Source organism: Euwallacea fornicatus, chromosome 5, assembly GCF_040115645.1.
Source record: "Euwallacea fornicatus isolate EFF26 chromosome 5, ASM4011564v1, whole genome shotgun sequence".
NCBI lineage: Eukaryota > Metazoa > Arthropoda > Insecta > Coleoptera > Curculionidae > Euwallacea > Euwallacea fornicatus.
Window position 1 is genome coordinate 327,612 of NC_089545.1, and position 20,672 is coordinate 348,283.

General features: G+C 38.6%; 2 protein-coding genes across 8 annotated transcripts in view; one reads left to right on the plus strand and one right to left on the minus strand.

Moving 5' to 3' along the window:
* Nucleotides 1-20,232, minus strand: part of LOC136339085 (uncharacterized) — a 46,403-nt gene extending 26,171 nt beyond the window's left edge. For 5 of the 7 annotated variants that reach the window (XM_066282049.1, XM_066282046.1, XM_066282044.1 and 2 more), the window contains exon 1: nucleotides 3,257-3,490. In XM_066282049.1, the coding sequence (XP_066138146.1) occupies nucleotides 3,257-3,311 (55 nt within the window). In that variant the 5' untranslated portion in view covers nucleotides 3,312-3,490. Of the gene's footprint in view, nucleotides 1-3,256; nucleotides 3,491-10,906; nucleotides 11,092-19,593 lie in introns of those variants that run through there. The other 2 variants (XM_066282045.1, XM_066282047.1) reach the window with 2 other exon arrangements.
* Nucleotides 6,003-17,609, plus strand: LOC136339084 (uncharacterized). Its single transcript, XM_066282041.1, has 4 exons — nucleotides 6,003-6,339; nucleotides 12,497-13,025; nucleotides 13,082-13,266; nucleotides 16,116-17,609. Exons 1-4 carry the CDS (start codon nucleotides 6,295-6,297, stop codon nucleotides 16,560-16,562), a joined length of 1,206 nt encoding a protein of 401 aa, XP_066138138.1. The 5' UTR covers nucleotides 6,003-6,294; the 3' UTR covers nucleotides 16,563-17,609.
* Nucleotides 20,233-20,672: the final 440 nt, after the last annotated feature.

The window sequence follows — 20,672 nt, forward strand, 5'->3', positions numbered from 1 at the left end:
TTTATTTATTTTAAAGAAAATCGTGTCGTCCTATTCTGGAATATCTCCATGAAATTACAAACCCCGAAGTCCAGTCTGAATTTGTTGCGTCTTCATTTCTTCTCAGGCCGTTGGGTCTAAACTCTCGCGTTGGCCGATAACGCTCTCCTCGAACGAGTTCTCGTTGTCCCGGCGTCCTGCTCGTAGGGCGTCGACGACAGAGCCGTGTTGTCATTTTATTTCGTCCGTTCTCCCTCAAAGTAACGAGTTGCCATCGATTCTCGTACGCCAATGATCATTAAATCGCCCCGTTTCTGCGAGAATCGATATTTGATCAATTTTTCCTTCTACAAGGAAGTTCCTCGTGGTTTTGGCACGATGGGTGCCAGAAGAATCTTTCTTTTTCAATCTCGTGAATAGATATTGAAACATGTTCGATTTTTTCCTTCTTACCCTTAGATACGATTAGAGGAGGAACTTTCCTTCCATCGAGACGACTGCCAAAATACCTTTAAGGCACGTAGTTCAGTAACCGGCGGAGGGAATGTAGATCGCAGAAGTACTCTTAACCCACAAACGCGCAGTTTCATCTATGGCAATTATGCCCGAGAGCAAGTACATAGAGGAGTCGATAATCATTTCATTATTTTCGCCCTTCGAGAGTGTCGTGATGCTTCGAACTAGTTTGACGATGTGTCTAGTTGCGGTGCAATTGCAAGAGCAAATGCCACGGACAACCAAACGCTGTGCTCTTCGGTCAACAATCCATTCACGCATGGTGTCTTCTAGTTTAGGCGACAATGGTCGTTAACCTGACCCACATTTCCTCTTTGTGACATTTCTCGGACTTCTTTCGCTTACATAAAACTGCGAGACCTCCACCATACACCACCGACCGACACGCAGGCTGGGAATAGGGATCCGCTGAGTTGTCCGGTTGACAAATTTAACTAGGGCTTATTTTAGGAATGGGGCTCACATGAGAAACGCCTAGGAAAAATCATGCTGAGGCTCATTTTTCAGCTAGGTGTTACCTTCGGGAAGCGCGGTGCAAGATATCAACGTGATTAAGCGAAAACCTCACATGTCGATAAATTACTATTTATTCGAAAGGAAGCTGCTCCAATGACCTATTTGTTATTCATTAACGAAGTTTCCAATACTCCTAATGAAATTGTTGTTTCGCATTGTTCCATTAATTTGTTAAAACATTGCGGAAACTCCAAGGGGCAAACGTAGGTTTCCTTGGCCTTGCGAGCCTTCTGGCTAAACCCTTATAAAATATTTATTCCATTACTTTCCATTACAGCACAAAGCTCTGAGAAAGTTATAAGAAAATTCTTGAAAACGACTTCTCATAAACGTAGAAAAGGAAAACTGAAACTTTTTACTTCATAACCGGGCGAGGCAAGGAACGATCCAAAATTGAGTTTATGAGCGTTGGTCACGAGATGTACGATTGGACTTGTTCATTAAACTTTTTGTATTTCGGCTAACTAAAGTTGCTTTCGAATTAATGAACGCCGTTAATCCACGAAATGTCGACTTTAGTCGATTTAGATTGAAACCGATTTCGTTCATGCGATTTTAGATACCGAAGTGATGTAAGAAGGAGCGAAGAGGATCCCTAAAAATCTCGATTCGCTCTTACCCTCCTAGAGCAACAATCAACGCAATGAAGTGGTAGTCCTATCGTGGATTTGATTCACTGGAACCACATTCAATTTCCGTTGTGTCTCCTTGCTTCAATCGTTTGAATCAACATTTACCAACCCTAATAATTGCATTAATACGATCTCAACTTTCATTAAATTCATTCAACGTTTGAGCTGATAGATTCACAGTGTGTATGTGTGCTCTGTATACACACCACGATTCGAAATCGGCTTTCATGAAGTTTTCATGGCATCGAACGTTTTAAATGGGGTATGAAAATCGAATTAGTGTTAGGCATTATTGGTCAGATAACCGAGCCAGCTTGAGCCATTTATTGAATTATCCTGATTATTCTCGTTGGAGAACTTTAAATCTGTTAATGAATTAGACGAAAGCCAGGTAAAAGAAAGAAAATCACGTTGAATATTTTAGTGATGGGACCGGTGAAATGGTCCGTGGGAACGTCTCGTTTCAAGTGCGCGCACACAAGGCCTCAGTAATTTATATCTAAAAATGATCCCATTAGATAATTCAATATCCTCGTCTTGTCTGGATAACGAAAACCGCTTTTTATGTTACTTTAGGTTAGTTCAGGCCCGGAGTCCCTGAAATCTCGAAGCGATATCGATTGTTACTTTACGAAGTTCCTTATTAATAAACTTTCGGCAGAATAAATCTACGGCAACCCGACCCCAATCTACATAACTAAACTGGCCGCAGTTTCTTCTATTTTGCCAAACATTCCGAAATAGAAAAATAAAAAAAGCCCAACGTTACGAAAACGAATTAGGCTCCTCAAAATTAGTTCTCCATGGGGGTATCCATTAGCATTCGGGGCGAGCAAACTACGTGAAGTTAATATTTGAAGTACGAACTCGATTCTTGTTTAATATTGCAGTAAACGGTAGACCCAACTTTAAAACAGTTTCGCCGGTGGATATATTGATTAAGTACAAACTTTCCTATTTAATACCTTCTGTTTGCCCGCTTCAGTTAATTATAGAGTTCAATTTGAGGGTTTGTTAGCTTAGGATTCTACTATTATTAGATTTTATCATAAATTCCAATAGATTTTTCCATCGAAATTCTTGTGTACTCTCGAGTCGGAAAGCGTTCCAGCGACCAATTGTCGAACGCGAGCAGGGATCGTCAACGTACTAGATATTTCCGTCCTCCCGGAAAGTTCGGAAGAAGTTTTGGATTAAATTGGCTGGATGTGTCAATAAATTAATTATCCATTCCGCAGCAGTAACAAATAAATGAGAGAATAACCATCCACTATCCTTAACCATGAAGAATTAATTATTACCGTCCATTTGCCGATTGCCCCGTCTTTGAATATGGATTCCGGGCCATTAATATGCGCCGTCCAGTAATTTCCTTGACAGAAACATAAAAATCTAATCCGCATAAATTAATAGTTTTTCAATTTCTCCGTCTCCATTCTTCGGTCCTGAACGTATTAATTAAATTTCCTCAACCGATAGCGATAAATTACCGAAGTCGAAACTTCCAACTCCGATGATGAATACCGGAAACCAAGTCGGAAAACTTCCGGATTTTCCCTCCAAAATGACGCGCTAATACCTCGATACCGTAAAATATTAATTAGGAAACCTACTTGGCCAAATTGCAGGGAAGAGACATCCTAACAACAATTTCAAGATACTTCTCATTCTTTCGGTTAAAGCTTCAGCCCCATATCATAGAACAAAACCAGCACACAACTTCCGTTCGCGAACTTCACCCCCGTAGGGTTGAAACTTAAAAATTCCGGCAAAACTCCTCGTGTGAGTTCGGCGGCGACGAACTTTTCCGTGAGTTTCCGTCACGGATTCAGCGTTTGGCGTAGCGGTTTCGGCGAAACTGGAAACTTTCCGAAAACGGCGATGTTAAAGACTGGAGCGCGATTGCGCCCGCCTTAGTGCAACTTGCTGCAGATTTCAAAGTGCCGATTTATTAATTGTTATATTTCGTGACTGAAAGTGTGAAGTACGTTGGTAAAATTGCGATATATTAATGAGTTCTGAGATAGTTTTTCCAGAGATTTCGGTTTTTGTTCGAGCCCGATCCATTTTCGTGATTATTGCGGCTACGAAGACGTAATTCGATTAGAAAGTTTAACGTTATTTATGCAACCAACTTTACCTTAGACATGGGGAGAACGTCGAATGGAGTCAAAGCCGCATTGACGGCGGAGGTTGCAATGGTGCGTACCGATGCCGTGCAGAGGGGTATTGTGGAATATGGTTCGTTTATATAATTTGTGTAATTCCGCTGGTGGTGTCCGCCATATCACATCGTTCTTGGATGCGATGGCGGCTCGGGCACAGCGAGAGAATGGCGGAATAATAAAAATCTTTCTCGCACTAAACTAGAGGAAGACTAATGCAAAGACCATGTCACATTGCACGGTCATATTCTAGCTTATAAGGCTCAAATCTGGCTCAAAAAATTGTTTCGAGACAATTTCCTTTCTCTCTCTCTCCGTCTCTCGCGCGCGCGCGCGCTCTCTCTCTCTCTCTCTCTCTCTCTGTCGCAGCGTTTCGGGCTGCAATGGAAAAGTTGCATCCTGCCAAGATATGGCTATAAAATAGAAGAATTAGAGACTTACTCTCGTTTTTGAAATAAGTACAATAAAGCCCGCGTTGCACGCGAAATAAAGCTCAAGTTTCAATTACGATCGTTATCTCTATTTCCAGAATCGACCCGAATACCAATTAAAACATGACGACGTTTGCCGTTTTGTTTCGGTCGAATTTGAACCGATATTGCCAATTTCCTGCGACAACCCTCACTTGTTTCCGTTTATACCCCATTATGGAAGAGGGGGTGTAATTAAATTTAATGCCACTTTCTAAATAAAAACGAAGTAACGTCTCGCAAATGAAAATATTTAAAGGGAGGATGACGACGATGACGATGATAACAATAATCAAAACGATGAGGCCTATTTGAACGCGCGTTCCAAACGAAATCTTAATCGATATTTAAATGCGCACAAGGAAATCGGTAATAATTATTACCGGGTTAATTGCCCAAATCTGTTTTCTCTTGCATGCACCAACAAGTTGCATCCAAAAATCGCATACATCCATATATTACGACTAGGCAAATTGTGGTTTTCGCAGATTACCAAAGTGATTAATTAGGTGGTTTTAATTTTGGTAAAAACCGCGATTTTCATGTCACATGAGTAAAAGCACCGATTAACACTCACTTTCGTGAATTAATTTGCCTTTAAGCGGGAAAAATGCCATATAGTTTCTCAGACATCTGTCAACACTCACGACCTGCATTACGTATCGATATTTCTTGGGTTTCGGGCGACCATTAATTTTCTTAATGTTTAACTGTTGCAATTGGAATCCAATTTGAGTTATCAATATTCATTAGAACGATTAATGCATAAAGTAAATTAGAATGCGGCAGGAAAATTGAGCTGGAGCAGGGCAATCGGGACTGAAAGTCGAGCCGCAAAGTCGGGATGGAAAGTAATCGGTAGGCAGGGTGGTCAGCGACGTGACGCGTCCAAAATGTCAAGTAAGTCGGCCGTTGAGACCTGTGTTTCACTAAAAACAATTCAACGTGGCAACTGGTTATCCATCATCTCTTACGTTTGTTGAGCCTAGATTCAATTGGCCCATCCACGATTATTTTGGCGGCAGCTCTGTGAAATCGCCCCACTTTGGCCCTATTGGAAGGATCATGTGTCTACATGGTTGAAACCGCGTAACTTTTTATTCGCGTCACGAAATGTATAGATTGAGAGTGGTGTCGCGTAAAACGAGTCATATAAATTTAAAATTTAAAATGCTAAAAATGAATTAACATATACACATTTGAATATCCATGCAAAACCCTATTTTTTGCGGGGTTGCCGTTCAATTTGTTCACGTTTTGGTACCATTTTGGCGGTAAAATCTTTCGAGAACCAAAATACTGCTCCTGGCTATTCGTGATCGGTGTTGTTATTATCGTTATTGGTACAATGCCCGACTATATAATTACATAAGCGCCAGCACCTGGCAAATTCCTCCTGTATATTAATTTTAAAAGGATGTGGCCTCACCGCTAATGTGAAGCCTGTGATGAGCATAAAAGTTTACATGATTTGAACCGTACTTCTGGTTTCTTGACCCGGGTCAATCATCGCATGCATGTTTGCTGGTCCTTTCGACCGGATCGATAACGCTTCATCAGTAACGTCATCATTATGTGTGCCGTTGAAAATTGAAAATGAAAAGCTATTTCCAACTACACGTAAATCTTAATAACAGCTAATAACCGTTGAACCACCCATAAGTCTAGCACGAACGCCATGCAATCAATTCCTCAAGACATCGTAAATCTTATTGAATCTTTCTTTGCATTTGCCGAAGTAGCGTTGGTACCGGGTGACCGACCTGCGATGGTACCGAACACAAATTTTGCATCCTCTTCCAGCGTCACGGTACTTTCATTTGCGGTTTTTCATGTTTAGTGCCAGTTCCATATAATTTTGGTCTTGATTCGACGGGACAGAAGTGGGTACAGCCGAGAACCATTGGAACCACTCGAATCGATGGTACCTATTAAAGGTTGTGTTCTAGCATATGGCAGTGACATTGAATTTCGGTGCGGAGTATAAGACAAATACTGTGTGGTAAAGACTTGAGGATGGGAGTTCTTGGCGATTTACAAGTTGAAATTGCCTTTGTGCTGGTAAGAATGTTTTTTGGGATCTTTGTCATTATTTGTTTTTAACGTAAATAAGTGTGTTTTCTTTGCCGGCATTTTAATTGTTTTTTTGCGTTCCATGTACGCATCCACTTGTGACAACCAACGTGTAAAAATCCGATTTTTTAAATTATCCGAAATAAATCGCTTTAGTTATGGTCGTGCGTTAATGAGAATTTTAAAACCATTACCCGATGGGCATGTTCATGGGAATGGCATTGTTTTGGTAGGTTGGGCATTGGGCAACGCACTTGTTAAAAAATAGGAATTGGAAAACCCTCGACAACGAAGAGGTGTCGACGGAGCAAAAGTGAATTTTAGACATCGAGTTCAGTTCAGATATGCCCCGAGATAAACGAGATTTCCATGGAATGTCACTTATTTTCCTTTATATGTGAGAAGCATCGAAACATTTGCTCGGATCTCCGCCGTTGGCAGTACCAAAAGCAACTTGCAGTCGTATTTGTTTATAAATAACGGTATTTAGTTGTCGCTTATTGGCGCAAATTAATTGTTCATATAGGCACAGAGCTGCGATGGAAAAACGTAATTTCAAGGGTTTGAGTAACTAATTACCGGAGTGTCTGCAGTTGCGTTAAATTATAAGGCACGTTAATGCTCTATTTTTGACCCCGTAACGCGATATACTTTGCACCAGTGTTTCTCCGGCACCCTGTAGAAAGTGACATAAAATACGAATTGAACATTTTCTCTGAATTTATCCCGAACAGCCGGCCGGTTTCGATATTTTATAGAAACAAAATTTTTTTCACGGAGGAATTATCAATTGGAATTTAATTTAATTTATTATTTGCATTATTAAATTTATTATAATTTAATCAGTACTGCGTTCATAATGATAACACGAGCCTGGCATTTCCAATTCTTTCCAAAGCATTTTATTTGAACTGCGCACAAACAAGCGTTCGGGTCGAAATGACGGTTAAATTATTATTTTAATTGAAAGTGCACGTCACAGAAAACCTATATCTACATGACTAGGTTTTTCTATTTAATAAGAAACTAACCCGCGAGCTATCAGATCATGACTACAACTCGAAATTATACCTCTCATTATTCCCATTATGAGCTTAACTCAATCCCAAAAAAAAAATCGTAATTACAATTTGAATGCAGATACCACCAAATATCCCATTCATTACAGCGAAATGAATGAACGCTTCAGTGATAGGGATAGTGTGCAATGATATGGCATGTTGCAAATTCTATAGATCGTCTCTTCCTCTTTGAAATGGGTGTGCGATATACTTTCACCGGTTACTTTATTTGCAAAATGTTCCTTATCGTTGTTCCTGCCCCGATTTATTTAATTTTTCAGGGAAAATAAGATGGCAAAAATGATGATAAGAAAATGCAAAAACGCTAGGTATTAATCTCAAATCGAGCAGTAACTGAGATGCCAGCGACAACAGTTTTCAAAGTTCTCGTTAAAAGCTTGATAATTCAGTGAACTAATTAACAAACGTTATTAACATTTATAAAGAACATTCGATGAGTAATCTTGATTTGAAAGAGAACAGTAATCGCCTTATGATTGTTTTTTTCGCGTCTGCAAAGCAGTGGGTTTCTATGGGCAGTGAAGGCACCGAGCCTCCCTGAAAACTCAGTAATTCTCCCTGTGAGATTTTTACGGTTCGTTTAAAGATTAAAGGTGAGTCCCGATACTGATGCAACGGGGATCTTTACTAAACAATATTGCTCTATCAAAAGCATGACCAATAGAGAATATTGCTTCAACTGGGGCGTTTCTATCGAAAAATTTTACTCACGGACAGGTCAGATTACCATCAAAAAAGGAAAGTTTTGCTATTTTCCCTCTTATTCTTTTTAAGCCATCTGGTAATGTACAGACAAAACAGATTCATGACCACTTACGAATGGAAGATTTTGAGAGGAACGCTTTCCACTTCTATTAGACGATAACGCGTTAACTATATGATCATTATCATTTAATGTGCCATTTCAGCAAAGGTTCTTGAACTCCGATTTATCGATAAACATACAGTGTGGCGAATTTAACTGGAATAAGCTCGGCGTCAACATGGCATTTGATTTTTAGCAAAATCGCTTGAACGGGTCAATTCTTGTTTTACTGGACAAACGTTTTGGTAGCATTCTGATGCTACAAATGTCAACCCCTCAGCTAGGGTCATAGATACTGTTAAAGGTTTGATTGGAGAGGGAGATCTCTTCAACACGATTTTATCCGACATAATGCTTTTCATCATAGAGTAAAATAATACTAAAAATAAATGATTTTCGTACTTAAATGGTGTTTATTTCTTTGTAATTCTTTTTACGAAGTGTTAATGAAATGCCACAATAACGTGAGTATTCCTTCAATACAAAAATCAAGTCTATTTCGTTTAGTACAGAGAAGAAGTACTTCACGTACGTTATAAAATCGCACACAATATCTTATTTACCTGAATTTCATAAAATCGGGATTTTAATAAACTTCGAATACGGCCACAGAGTGGAAAAACAAAATGAGTTTGTTCAATTATTGCGACAAAAGTGTCTTGATCTGCTACCCATTAATCGATAAACCATACCAACCATACGAAAAATAGAAAAAAAAAATTTAAAAATTTAAAAAAAAAAGAAAAAAATATTTAAAAAATTAAAAAATTTAAAAAAAATAGAAAAAGAATATTTAAAAAATTAAAAAATAATAAAAAAATAGAAAAAAATAGAAAAAAAAGAAAAAAAACGGAAAAAAAATAGAAATCGTGGTCACATGAGAAATATCCCAAGGAGCAGACCGCAAAAAATTGATGACGATACAAAAATCAACGCATTCTTAGCGTTAGAAGAAAACCTGATTACACTAACTCGGCAGATAGCTCGTGAAAATTTAATCAGCAACAGATCCGCTTGGAAAATATTGAAAAATGCAAATGTTCAGCCTTATAAAATGCAAATGCATCAAGAATCGCTTGAGAATGATGGAGATCGCTGAACTGAATTTTGCGAAAGGATTATAAATGCTGTTCGGCAATTAGAAATATCTATAGGATGGATTTTTTTACTGATGAGGCAACTTTTGCATTAAATGGATATATCAATAAGCAAAATTGTCGATATTGGTCTGCAGTGAATCTTCATTGGTTGAGAGTGTCCTGCGAACATAGAAGTTTGGATGGGTATAAGAGGAAACCGATACTTTCCGATGAAAATTTAAATGGCCAACAAAATTCAGAATATCTCGGAGGCGAACTGATTTCTATGTTATCTAACTTGTTTCTTAGTGAAGTAAATCTAGACATGCCGGACGAACGGGTTTGGTTACAGCAAGATGGAGTACAGCCACATTTTACTCGAAATGTTGAATTATATTTAGATGAAACATCCCAAATCTGTGATTAGTAGGAAGAGGCTCAATAAAATGGCCGCCGAGATCTTCCGATCTCGCTCCTCTCGATTTCTTTTTGTGGGGATACCAGAAATCGAAAGTTCATAATACGGACCCACGTGACATCGACGAACTCAAAGAACGGTAGACGACGAGAAATCATGTAAATCACTTTGAATTCTTTAAAAAATGCGAGAGATGAGTTTTATCACCGTTTAGGGCCATGCCAAGAAGTTCACAGTGAACATTTCGAACGGTTGCCGAGTTAAAAGATATAATAATTCGGTTATTTAAAGTTTTGTTTATTTTCGGTATTATTTTACTCCACGGTGAAAAGTAATACTTCAGATAAAGTCAGGTTGAAAAGATCTTTAAAATGATGTATCACTTGAACCCCTTTTCCATTTAAACTTTTAAGCGTAACTGCCACTCTAGCTAAGGGGTTGACATTTCTAGCATCAGAATGCTAACAAGAAGTGTATCAGATAAAATGAAAATTTACGTATTTAAATAATTTTGCTGAAAATCAAACACTGTATAGATACCGGATTTATTCCGGTTAAAGTTGCCACACTCGGCGACTAAGTTTAAATTGAGCAGCAAGAAAATTTTAAATTTTTATTAAAACATTTGATGGAAGGCGGTAAGCGTTCTCGGCTGAGTCGTATAATGACCAATTAAAATGAAATTTGAATTAAACCTAAAATCCTTACTGGTAAATATTGAGCTATGGTGATGGTCCATATTGTACGGACGAAACCGGAAGCATGGTGAAGACTCATTATTCGACCAATTACAGGCACGACAAAAAACACAAAAAAGTGTTTTGGAGTTTTATTTACAGTTTTTATCCAGCAAGAGAGGCGTAAAATTTTTCAATTAATAGGGCGCTCTGGAAAAACGGGTCTCATCAAAAAACATGGACGGTTATCCATTTATATGAATAAATCACAACGTATAGAACGAAAAAATATTTTATATGTGAAATTTGTACATGTCATTCGACAGACGATCAGTTACGCAATAATGAAAAACCGAAATTGTATTACCTCATTGTTTATTTAGAAACATGTGTGTATAGTTCCATGTATTTTTAAGAACGAATTTAATTTAGGGACATCAGAATAATTGCGAGTACCCGGTCTATTAAAAATGAGGAACCCAAGGCAAACTTACCCTTTCACCAAATGAGCATGAAACATTTCCAATATCCAACCCGAACACCCTCAAGATTTGTTGCAAATATGAACTGTTCAACTCAAACGAGAAATTCCAATTCGTGGCAAAGGGCCTTGTTGATTTTCACGGAAACTCTACGCCCTCGAAGGAGGAATTAAATTCGCTTCTACGAATACTTCTTCGGACCTAAGTGCGGTCCTGCTTTTGGCACTGAAAAATATACGGCAACACTTCAATTTTAAAAATTAAGTCAGCAATCAATCGAACATTAATTAATAAATCCGATCCTCCCCATTTACGTACGTTGTCGGACGGGAAGTTGGCGTCGAGCCGCTGTCGGACTGCCGTCGAAGAGTAACCATTTTTATCTTTTTAACGCCAAATCCAACTTCAAGTAAAATAAATTTGGTTGTCGAGCCGTACTACGAATACAACGCCGATATTAAGAACCAGCGCAGAATAAAATCCCACGGGATTAAACCTCTAGTTACATTATTAATCCCGATATTAACCGAGACGTTAGAAGAGGCTTCGCTTCAATGAGATTGTTTACGACAAGACACGAAACAATGTTTTCGTTAATAATGTCATTGGCGCCCTCAGGGGCCTCACAGTTAGTAAGTCCCGGTTAAACGCACGGTCGGGAGTGAAGAAGTCGTCGTGTAAAAAGTGAAACAGTAATTATGTTCTGTTAACAAATGTAACTAATAACAAACATGTTTATTGCGGTGAAAGCCCGCAAAGTGGTCTCTTTTCACGTCATTGCCAACACGTACTTAGGCACCTAGACGGTTAATTGAGGCTAGTCATCCTTTTCACCTTAAATGTCGGTCTGTAATTAAATGTACAAAGCGTTATTGCTGATTTCACGAAAGGCAAACAAAGGTATAAATCCATTTTATGGAGAATTTATTCAACTAAGTCTTGTAACTATTATTCCACAGAATGTGCAAAAGGGGACGACGAAAGGATACTCTTTGAGAGCGTTGATAAATCACGTACTAAACCCAGGAAAACAATATCCATTCTAGAGAGGTCAATAGGGAATTGTATAACAAAGTGTATAATATGAATGTGAAGTATAAAATATGACCGAAAACGGAAAGAATGCTATTTTCCCTTCAAACGATTTACCATACTTATTATATTTAGAAAGTATTGGCACCGTTTGATTGTAAAAGGAAGTTGATTCCAATTATTGGTAAAGGTTTCCGTTATTTATGTTCAAGGAACATTTGATTACATTACGAAAACAACTTAATCAAACACGAACACCTGGAAAAAATTTTTCTCTTTAAAAAGGAACAAAGGAATCGTGTACGTACACCAACGTCATGCGAGCAATCGAATACAGTACTCCCAACGGAAATCATAACTCCTGTTTTGATCATTTGAAAAAAGTAATTAATATTTATTATATAATTTTAGAAAAAGTAATAGAGCGAACCACCGTAAATCCATAAGCCGCGAAAAAGACTTGACGGGCATGAAGATATATAATTTTTAAACAACAAAAGTGTAACTATTAGAAATAGATTAGAAGCTTTCAGAAAACGTAAGCTCTGAAACACACCAACGACTTTCCAGATATGTATGGCTCTGAGCTTCCTGGCGGCAGCTTCCCACGACTCGATGAGCTTCTTGCAGCGACCGCCGTTAAAGAGGTTCGCCTCCAACTCAAATCCTCCGAAAAGGTCACCCGGCTTCGCCTTTCCGAGGCATCGGGTCCTGACGAAGAAAACGCCCCTGAACGTGCTACGAAATGGGCCATACTACGTTGACCACTACGTATACAGCGACGACTTCAATCCACAGTCATTAGACCACGTCAAACTGGGATCGTTCCCCAGTGGCAGGCACCTTCAGTTGGAAAAGGACAAGTTTTACACCATATCGTCGACTTTAAGCTCTTTACGTGATGCTAATGATTTTAACAATCTCAAGACTGAAGGCTACGCGGGAGATAAGGAAATACATATTCTGCATTTGCCTAAAGAAGGACATCACGATTACGAGGATATCAAACTTCACTTATCGTTGACGAATGCTCACGAAACTCCTGAAATCAACTTGGATTTCAACAAAAATCTGGGCAATTTCGAAGTTAATATTCCGAGTGAGTTTTTTGAATTCTTAAAGTGATTCTCTTAAGTAATTATCCAAATTCTTCAGGTATCAAACCGCCAGAAGTGGACACCTCCTTCGTCCCCACCCCAACGACGTCCTTCATCGATCTTGTGAAGCCCCTTATTCAAAGCCACATTTTTGAGCCTCCCTATAAATACTTTGAGCAGTTGCCTCATTTCTTCGGCAAAGATGGTCCTTCCGGTCACGCAACTGACGAGGAATCGTTGGAGGTGAGTACCGAGTAATATATACGTATAATACATAATAGGTCGGTGGAAAAATAATTTCGTTTGTCAACCCTTAACTTAAAACAAACGCCACTCGACTTATAATACGCTTAACCATTCAACCATTCGAATCAATACACTTTTGCCAACGTGAAACGGGTTTATTTATGTCGGAAGCACGGAATTCCGAAGTCCCAAAGGCGATGAGGTCGTTAAAGGCGCTTTTGGCATCCTCTTGGTTTTTAAAGCATTCGTCGCGTAGGAAGTGGTCGAGGTGCTCGAAAAAAAAATGGCGATCGGTAGGTGACAGGTCTGGACAGAATGGCGGACGAGAATAAAGTCTCACAGCCAAGATCGTTCGATTTCTATCGCGTCGATTGCGCGACATGTGACCGAGCGTTGTCACGCAGAAGAATTGGGCCTTTTCCGTTTGCCAATTCCGGGGAGATGCGGCGCAATTTCTGATGTCATCAATTCGCCGGCCACGTCTCCCTGCTGCGATGGCTTCGCCTGGATTTAGGTTGGCCCAGCTGATCACCACGCACTTACCGTGACCTTCCTTTGGTGCAAATGTGGTTTCGGCTCGGAGAGCTCGATCGTGGTCCGACCGTTGAGCTGATCGTCGACGGGTGTCGTGGAAGATCCATATCTCGTCACAATACGATCAAAAAACGGGTCGTTTTTTTTGCGCAAAGTGAGTGCCGACGACACTTCGAAGCGACGATTCCTTCGTTTTTTCGTTCAGTTCGTGCGGGACCCATTTGCCGAGCTTTTTTGTTTTTCCAAGCCGTTGTAGACGGTCTGGAACTGTTCTGCTGCCCAATTCCTCCGCGAGCTCTCTAGTGGTCGTACGGGGGGTCGTTTCGACTGGGGCCTTCAACTGGTCGTTGTCAATTGTCGATGGACGTCCGCGACCTTTTTTTTGATCTTCGAGGTTTTCATGTCCACCGCGAAACTCCTCAAAGCGAAGTTGTACCACCCGTTCGCGAGCAGTGTCAGGACCAAACGCAGTATTAATGTTTCGAGCCGTTTCCGTTGCTTTAGTACCCGGTTTGAGCTCGTGTAAAAAAATCGTCCGAATTTGCTTCTTTGGCGTTTCGACTGGAGTTCTCTAACTCAACCGCGAAGGGGCACCACGAACGCCCTGTTTATTATTGAAATATGGAAAAAAGTGGACGTTTTTAAACGATATGCGGCATGGCCGTATTTATCAAAGAATTTATTCCGATATCGCGCTGTAAAAGACGAATATACAAAAACGAAATTGTTTTTCTACCAACCTAATATTTTCAGATGTGTGCGACAATACCAAATTTAATTCAACTGCAAATGCTTCAGATCGAATAATTCAAGACACCTAATGCAATGCGCATAATATTCGTTGTAATTGCCGCCAACATAAAACCCTTCTCATGAATATAAAAGTAAACATACCTGTTCCAACTTTGCATTCATTTAGTGTGTAACAAATAGTGCAGTATTACGCCCGTTACAATTTTCATGGCATTTGCGATTAGAACTTTACAGCAAAAATATAAAGCCGTTTCAAACATTCGTATAAAATAAATTATACGTTTTTAATAATGCAAATTCCATTGCAGTATTTCACATTTAGGTAAATAGGAACGAAATTTGCACTTTTCGAATGGATAGTTTAAAGGCGTTTTGTGTAGAAATTATATTTGATAAAGTTTTTTTTTTTTTTTTTTTTTTGCACTTAAATTTCCAACGAGGATTAAAAAATATAGATGTATATGCTATGGAGGAACGTCAAAAGATACAGTTGCCCCTCAGAATGATTAAGCGATAATGAACATTATCGCTGGGGGATGGTCGACTAAAAATGAGGTTGTTTTAAAACAAACACATTTTTCATCATTAGTGCCAGCTGCGTGTTATAGAACGAAAAATGATTAATAGGAATTCTAGCTTGATTTATAGATTTCGACAGAGCGCCCTTTGATAGGGCGTCGTATGAGCTGTAATTTCACTTCCGGAAATTTGAAACCCTGGAACGTACGTAATAATGGCGAGGTTTGGTCGACTTTTATGGCATTGAAGTCAAAGTTGAACACACGAATGTGGGTCAGTTAGCTTGAAGAGAAAAATCCCGATTCCGGGCATTTTTAGGTCATCAATTACAGCCTTAGCCCGGTAGCCTTTAAATAATTCTTATAAAAAAGCCTCTCTTCAATCAGTCTTCGCATTAGGTATTATGGCAGGTACATGGTTCTCAATTCTGTAAAAAATGAAGCACGATTTTTCCTTTACTTCCAAGGAGGTGCGCATTAAAATGATAAAGACGTTCGAATTTTGGAAAAACTTGAGACACTTTACATTTCCTAATTTCCCTGCGTTGATCTTGGTCGTAGGCTCAGGGGCAAGGTGGTCTGAACGAGGAAAAACAGCACACCAACGACACCTATCTAATTGATTTAATTTGAAGATAATCATCAATCACGTGCTAGTCAAAACGATAATAGAAAATACCTTTTATAAGTTCATTGTCGCCCGATAGCTTCCTTTCTCTTTTATCAAAACCCGCGACCGCTTTATCAAGATAAACGACGAAAGTACATAAATAATACAACATTATGCCCACAGAGATGCGAAATTCGATCGGTACATTTTGGTTCCAGTGTAACAGGTTAATAATAATTAATTGATAAGTAAAAGTTCATCCGTGTTAAATGTAGGATTAGGGAGAGGCAAGTACGAAAGAAAGGACACTCGTGGTACCGAGAGACAATCACGTAAGAAGGAAATGTATAACATTTCAGGTTAGAACGTTTAGTTGGAAAGGTTGTGCGAATGTAAGTACCGTCTTTCCTAACCCCTTTACATTGTTCCAGATTCCCCACATCGAAACCCATCCCCTGGAAAACGATTATGGCAAATCCAGTTACGACACCCCAGGAGCAGTCAATTCCTATGGACAACCGATCAAACAAGGCTCTAAGCAAGGATCAACCAACACTAATCCCAGCGCGGTCCCTTCTATTAGCAGCTTCACCTACAACTCACCAGGTGCAGTGGATTCCTATGGAAACGCTGTAACTGATCAAGCCTTGGCGCATCTGTCCTCCAAAATTACTGAAGACTTTTATCAGCAACAAAATTACCTCAACCAATTGAATGAGATTCACGGCCACCTTAACAAGAGGAAGAGACAGAGTAGTGGAAGGCCAAAAGGAGAGGTTAGGCTTTCTTCGGGAGGCGTTGGAGAGGAAATGCAATATTCGAACCATAAATACGACCGAAGAGAGCTGAAAAAGACAATATCCTCGCATGATGTTTGATAGCCAAACAGAATAATGAACAATGTCTACTTTTGTTTGTTGTTAATTTATGTTAACTTTTCGAAAACGGTCATTTCCATGGACGCCGATGAGTTGGCTAAACGGCTAATCTGAAGCTTCATTCGGCGCTTCTCTGAAAACTGTCGGTTGACGAAATTACCGGAATTAACACATTTGCAGTTAAAGTTTTTGACAGGAATGCTTCTGAGCTTATCTGAAGGGCTACCGTTTTAGGTCTGAATTTTGCATTATTTCGTTCCTGCCAGTAATTGGCCTTAAGAGCTTTTCTGATTTTTTTGCTTTTGCATTAAATGACGATGTGTTAGCTTCTATATTAAAGAGCGAATATCTAGCCTGGATAGTATGTTATTGACGGAGCCTGCTATTAAACTTTAAAATTTCCGGTATGTTTCTGTTTGCTTATTCTAATTTTAAACAACATTAATTTCAGTTTTGCCTTGGGCGTCCGAGTTTTAATTATTATCCACTGGAGGAAGCATGAAGTTGCATTGTTAATTTTTTTTTGTCAGACTTGCTTTGTCTTACCAATCATAATGGTTGATAACTTTGCATATTTTAAACAATTTCTATTATGTTCTGGTATGTTTAAAATTCATTAGAAAATTGTTTCGGGGGATTGGAATTGCGTTCAGTCCACAAAAATGATAAATAAAACGGGCGTATTTTTGAAATATGTTTCATAAGTTTTTTGTAATTTTACGTTTTCTCGAACTCTTTATCAACCTGGCATATTAGATTGTTTTCTTATTTGTCGTGTTAAAAGCTGTAAATCAATCTCAGTAAAAGCTACGATTTATAGTCATTTACGATTGACCCTTCGTTCTGAATGTAACGAATAACTTACTAACTGCGTTTCTTCGATATTTATTGTCTTTTTTCATTAGCTTGTATGTATTAAATGGTGAAAGTGAACATATCCATCAGTGCGACCGATGACCTACCTGGACTTGAATGTGCACATTTGGCTTATTTATTTGGATCTATTCTTAAGTTTTTACGTTTTGTAAATAAATAAACTTGTTTAAAGACGTTAATTATTCACGTGTAGAGGGCTACATGCGGAACATCACATCGGCCGAAGTTTAAGGGTTGATGCGAAGAAGAGAGATTTATTCGGTCAAGGAGCTAATGCTCACACAAACCGCTTTGCCAAGTTACTTTTGATTTCTGAGATACGGAGTCACTTCGGTATTTATTTCTCTTATTTTGAATGTGACGAAAGATGCCTTTTCGGCCTTTGAGACCTCAATCGAATCAAAGTCCAAGTGAGCAATTAAAGATCGCCGTAAATTTTCCGCTGCGCCATCTAGGTGTAACTCGTTAAAATTGAAAATTCAATAGAAAAAGAAACGTGCCTGAATCTGCGACATTAGTGTGTTTCGTGTCGACTAGTTCATAGATGGCGATACAATAAGGAAATAAATCAATTCATAATCGCACAGAAATTTCCATTGAAAAAGAAAAAAAAGTTGTTCGTGCCAAATTCATCTTTTTGAAAAATTAAAATACATATTGATTTAGATTCAATACGTTTAAAAGTTTTTTTTAGATTATTTTCTTATTGCTTCTTTGGCCCCCCAATTATGCAACTACTTATATGTAATTAGTGCATTTTTCTTAGTTCAACAATTGAAATTTTTAGATATATACTTATTGCAATTATTTAAATATTTACTAATAATGATATAGATCTTTAATGTGCAACAAATTATGAATTGAAGAAGTACTTACGAGGTTTTAGCCCAGATACAGCTAATTAGCTAATAAACAAGATGAAGCCACAATAAACCTTAACATTTTATATGTATATATATATAATAATAGCCCTAAGCACGGCGTCGCGATCCTGCAGTGACTAGTTCTTCTCCACCGAATTGTCCAGAATTCGCATTTTTTATTAGTAACACGTTTGTGCATATTGTACTCTAAACTTTGGAGAAATCTTGGAAACCGCTTGAGTTACCTCCGGAACAACGGAAACTCACAAATCATTTCAGGTCAAACCATAGACGTACACCGTTGATGCTTGAAAGGCAAGAATATTGAATTTTATTTCCCAAATTAGAATTGAAAATTTTGGAATTAAATTGACCGTCATAGAACGTTGGAAATACACTTCTTTCGAACCGTCATTTTCGGTACCAAAAAATCGCAAAAGCTGACGACCAAAATGATGCGGTATCTCGGCAATTCTACAGGATATCGACAAGCGGTTTGCGGAATCTCACAGAACTTGTCGAAACGATTAATTTTTGTTCCATGAAGAAAATCTCCTAAAAGGCAAACGACCAGACGTTCTAGCGAACGCATAGTGTGGGATTCACCGCAGTACCTGCCCACTAAAAATCTCGAGATTCCTATGTCCGGCCACGACCCAGAACTGTCTCGGGCGGATATAACGTGAGTGTCACAGAGGTGTACAATTTTGGCTGTTTGTCATCTGTTTCCTACTCTAATCTATCTAGTGATCGTATATCTATGCCGTGTATGCGTTGCGAAGAAAATTAATTTATTGCTTCGCTTCAGAATTGTGTTTGTTTTTGAAAAATACGTGTGTGATTTGCTCAAATCGAAAATTTGTGTAGTTGCTCAAAATATGTATACCCGATTATTCGGCGGATGCAGCACATTTCTAATGCAGTTCTTTCCTTTGTTAAGACTGGTGTTGCCGCCTTTGAGTGGCACGTACCATTCGCTCTTTTTCTTCAATTATCGCAGAAATGGCTTTGCTAAAACGAAATTTCGCGCGGGTACGAGACACGACTACGCAGTATTTAAATAAAGACCTATGTAATTGCTTCTTTCACGACTTTTTTTTTTAAATTTATTTTTCAGGTAATTTCTATTTTTTATTATACAGTGAGCACATATAATGTGTATGTGTGCTTGTGGGAGGTGGTGGAAAGGAATTAAACACAAACAAAACCCACTTAATCAACAACTCAGCGAACGAAATTACAAAAAAAGAGAGGTTAAAGCAAATGCGACGATAAAAGGAAATTTTATTTACCGTTCATTTTCGCAGCAGCATGCATTCAGGTGCGCCTATGGCTCTTTCCTTTTCAAACGCCGAAATTTTAGCTTCGATTGAATTTGAACTCTTTCCAAGTATGTTACTCAGCGATCGGGAGGCTTCGAGCACCCGAAAATAAACAACATGATATTCCCGGTATTGTCGAATAAAATCGAATTTTTAAAGTGCGATCTGTTTTTAGCCGGACGCAATCCCGTACGAATGCTCGTTGAGTTTCTATTTAATTAACCTTCAAGTCGGCACGAACTTTTCCAAGTTTTGTTCACTTTTTCACTTGAAATTTTATAATTTGCGTAAGCGAAAAGGAACGAAGAAAGCGGACGCGTCAATGACACTGTCAACAAACTTGTCATTATTTTGTTTCCAAAGCCTCCTTATCCAAAAATCGCGCCCGCGTGAAGTTTTATTGCATTACCGCACGTAGATTTGTTTGTTGTATAGATAATTGCCAACTCGATTAGTACTGCATCTCTTCAGTGGCTCATGGTCCGATAGATGTTTTTAGATTTTATTAATTAACTGCGATGGCACCTTTGTTCTTGTCAATTTTGAACAATATATGATTCTCCACTTAAAACATGAAGAATCGTAGACATTTTTATATATTAAGTAACAAAACCTGACGAAGGACTATCAGTTCAGTTACTGACGAACATTACTACGATTACTGTCTGTTATGTGCTGAGATGTAGCGTTTCCCACGTGTTGAAACAAAATACTAGGGGGAAGAAGAAATCTGCCTGGGCGTGCAACAGTAGGGTGTCGCGTATTGTCGAATGGTTTAGAGAGGGCGCCACAACAATATTACAGATCAATCAATAATAAATAGAAATATCTGCTGCCCGTTTGAATGATTAAATATTCGGAGAAAATGAAGAAATATTGTTTGTCCGATGGAAACTAACATTACGAGAAATTAACATTTTCATTTAGACGAGAAAATAATGCATTATTGCTGATACTTAGCTCCCCAAGTATGTATTTAGTTTTATTTGTTCGTGTTTGATCATTTAAATTTTTGAGTGTATATGTACTTATCACAATTTTTTAAACAG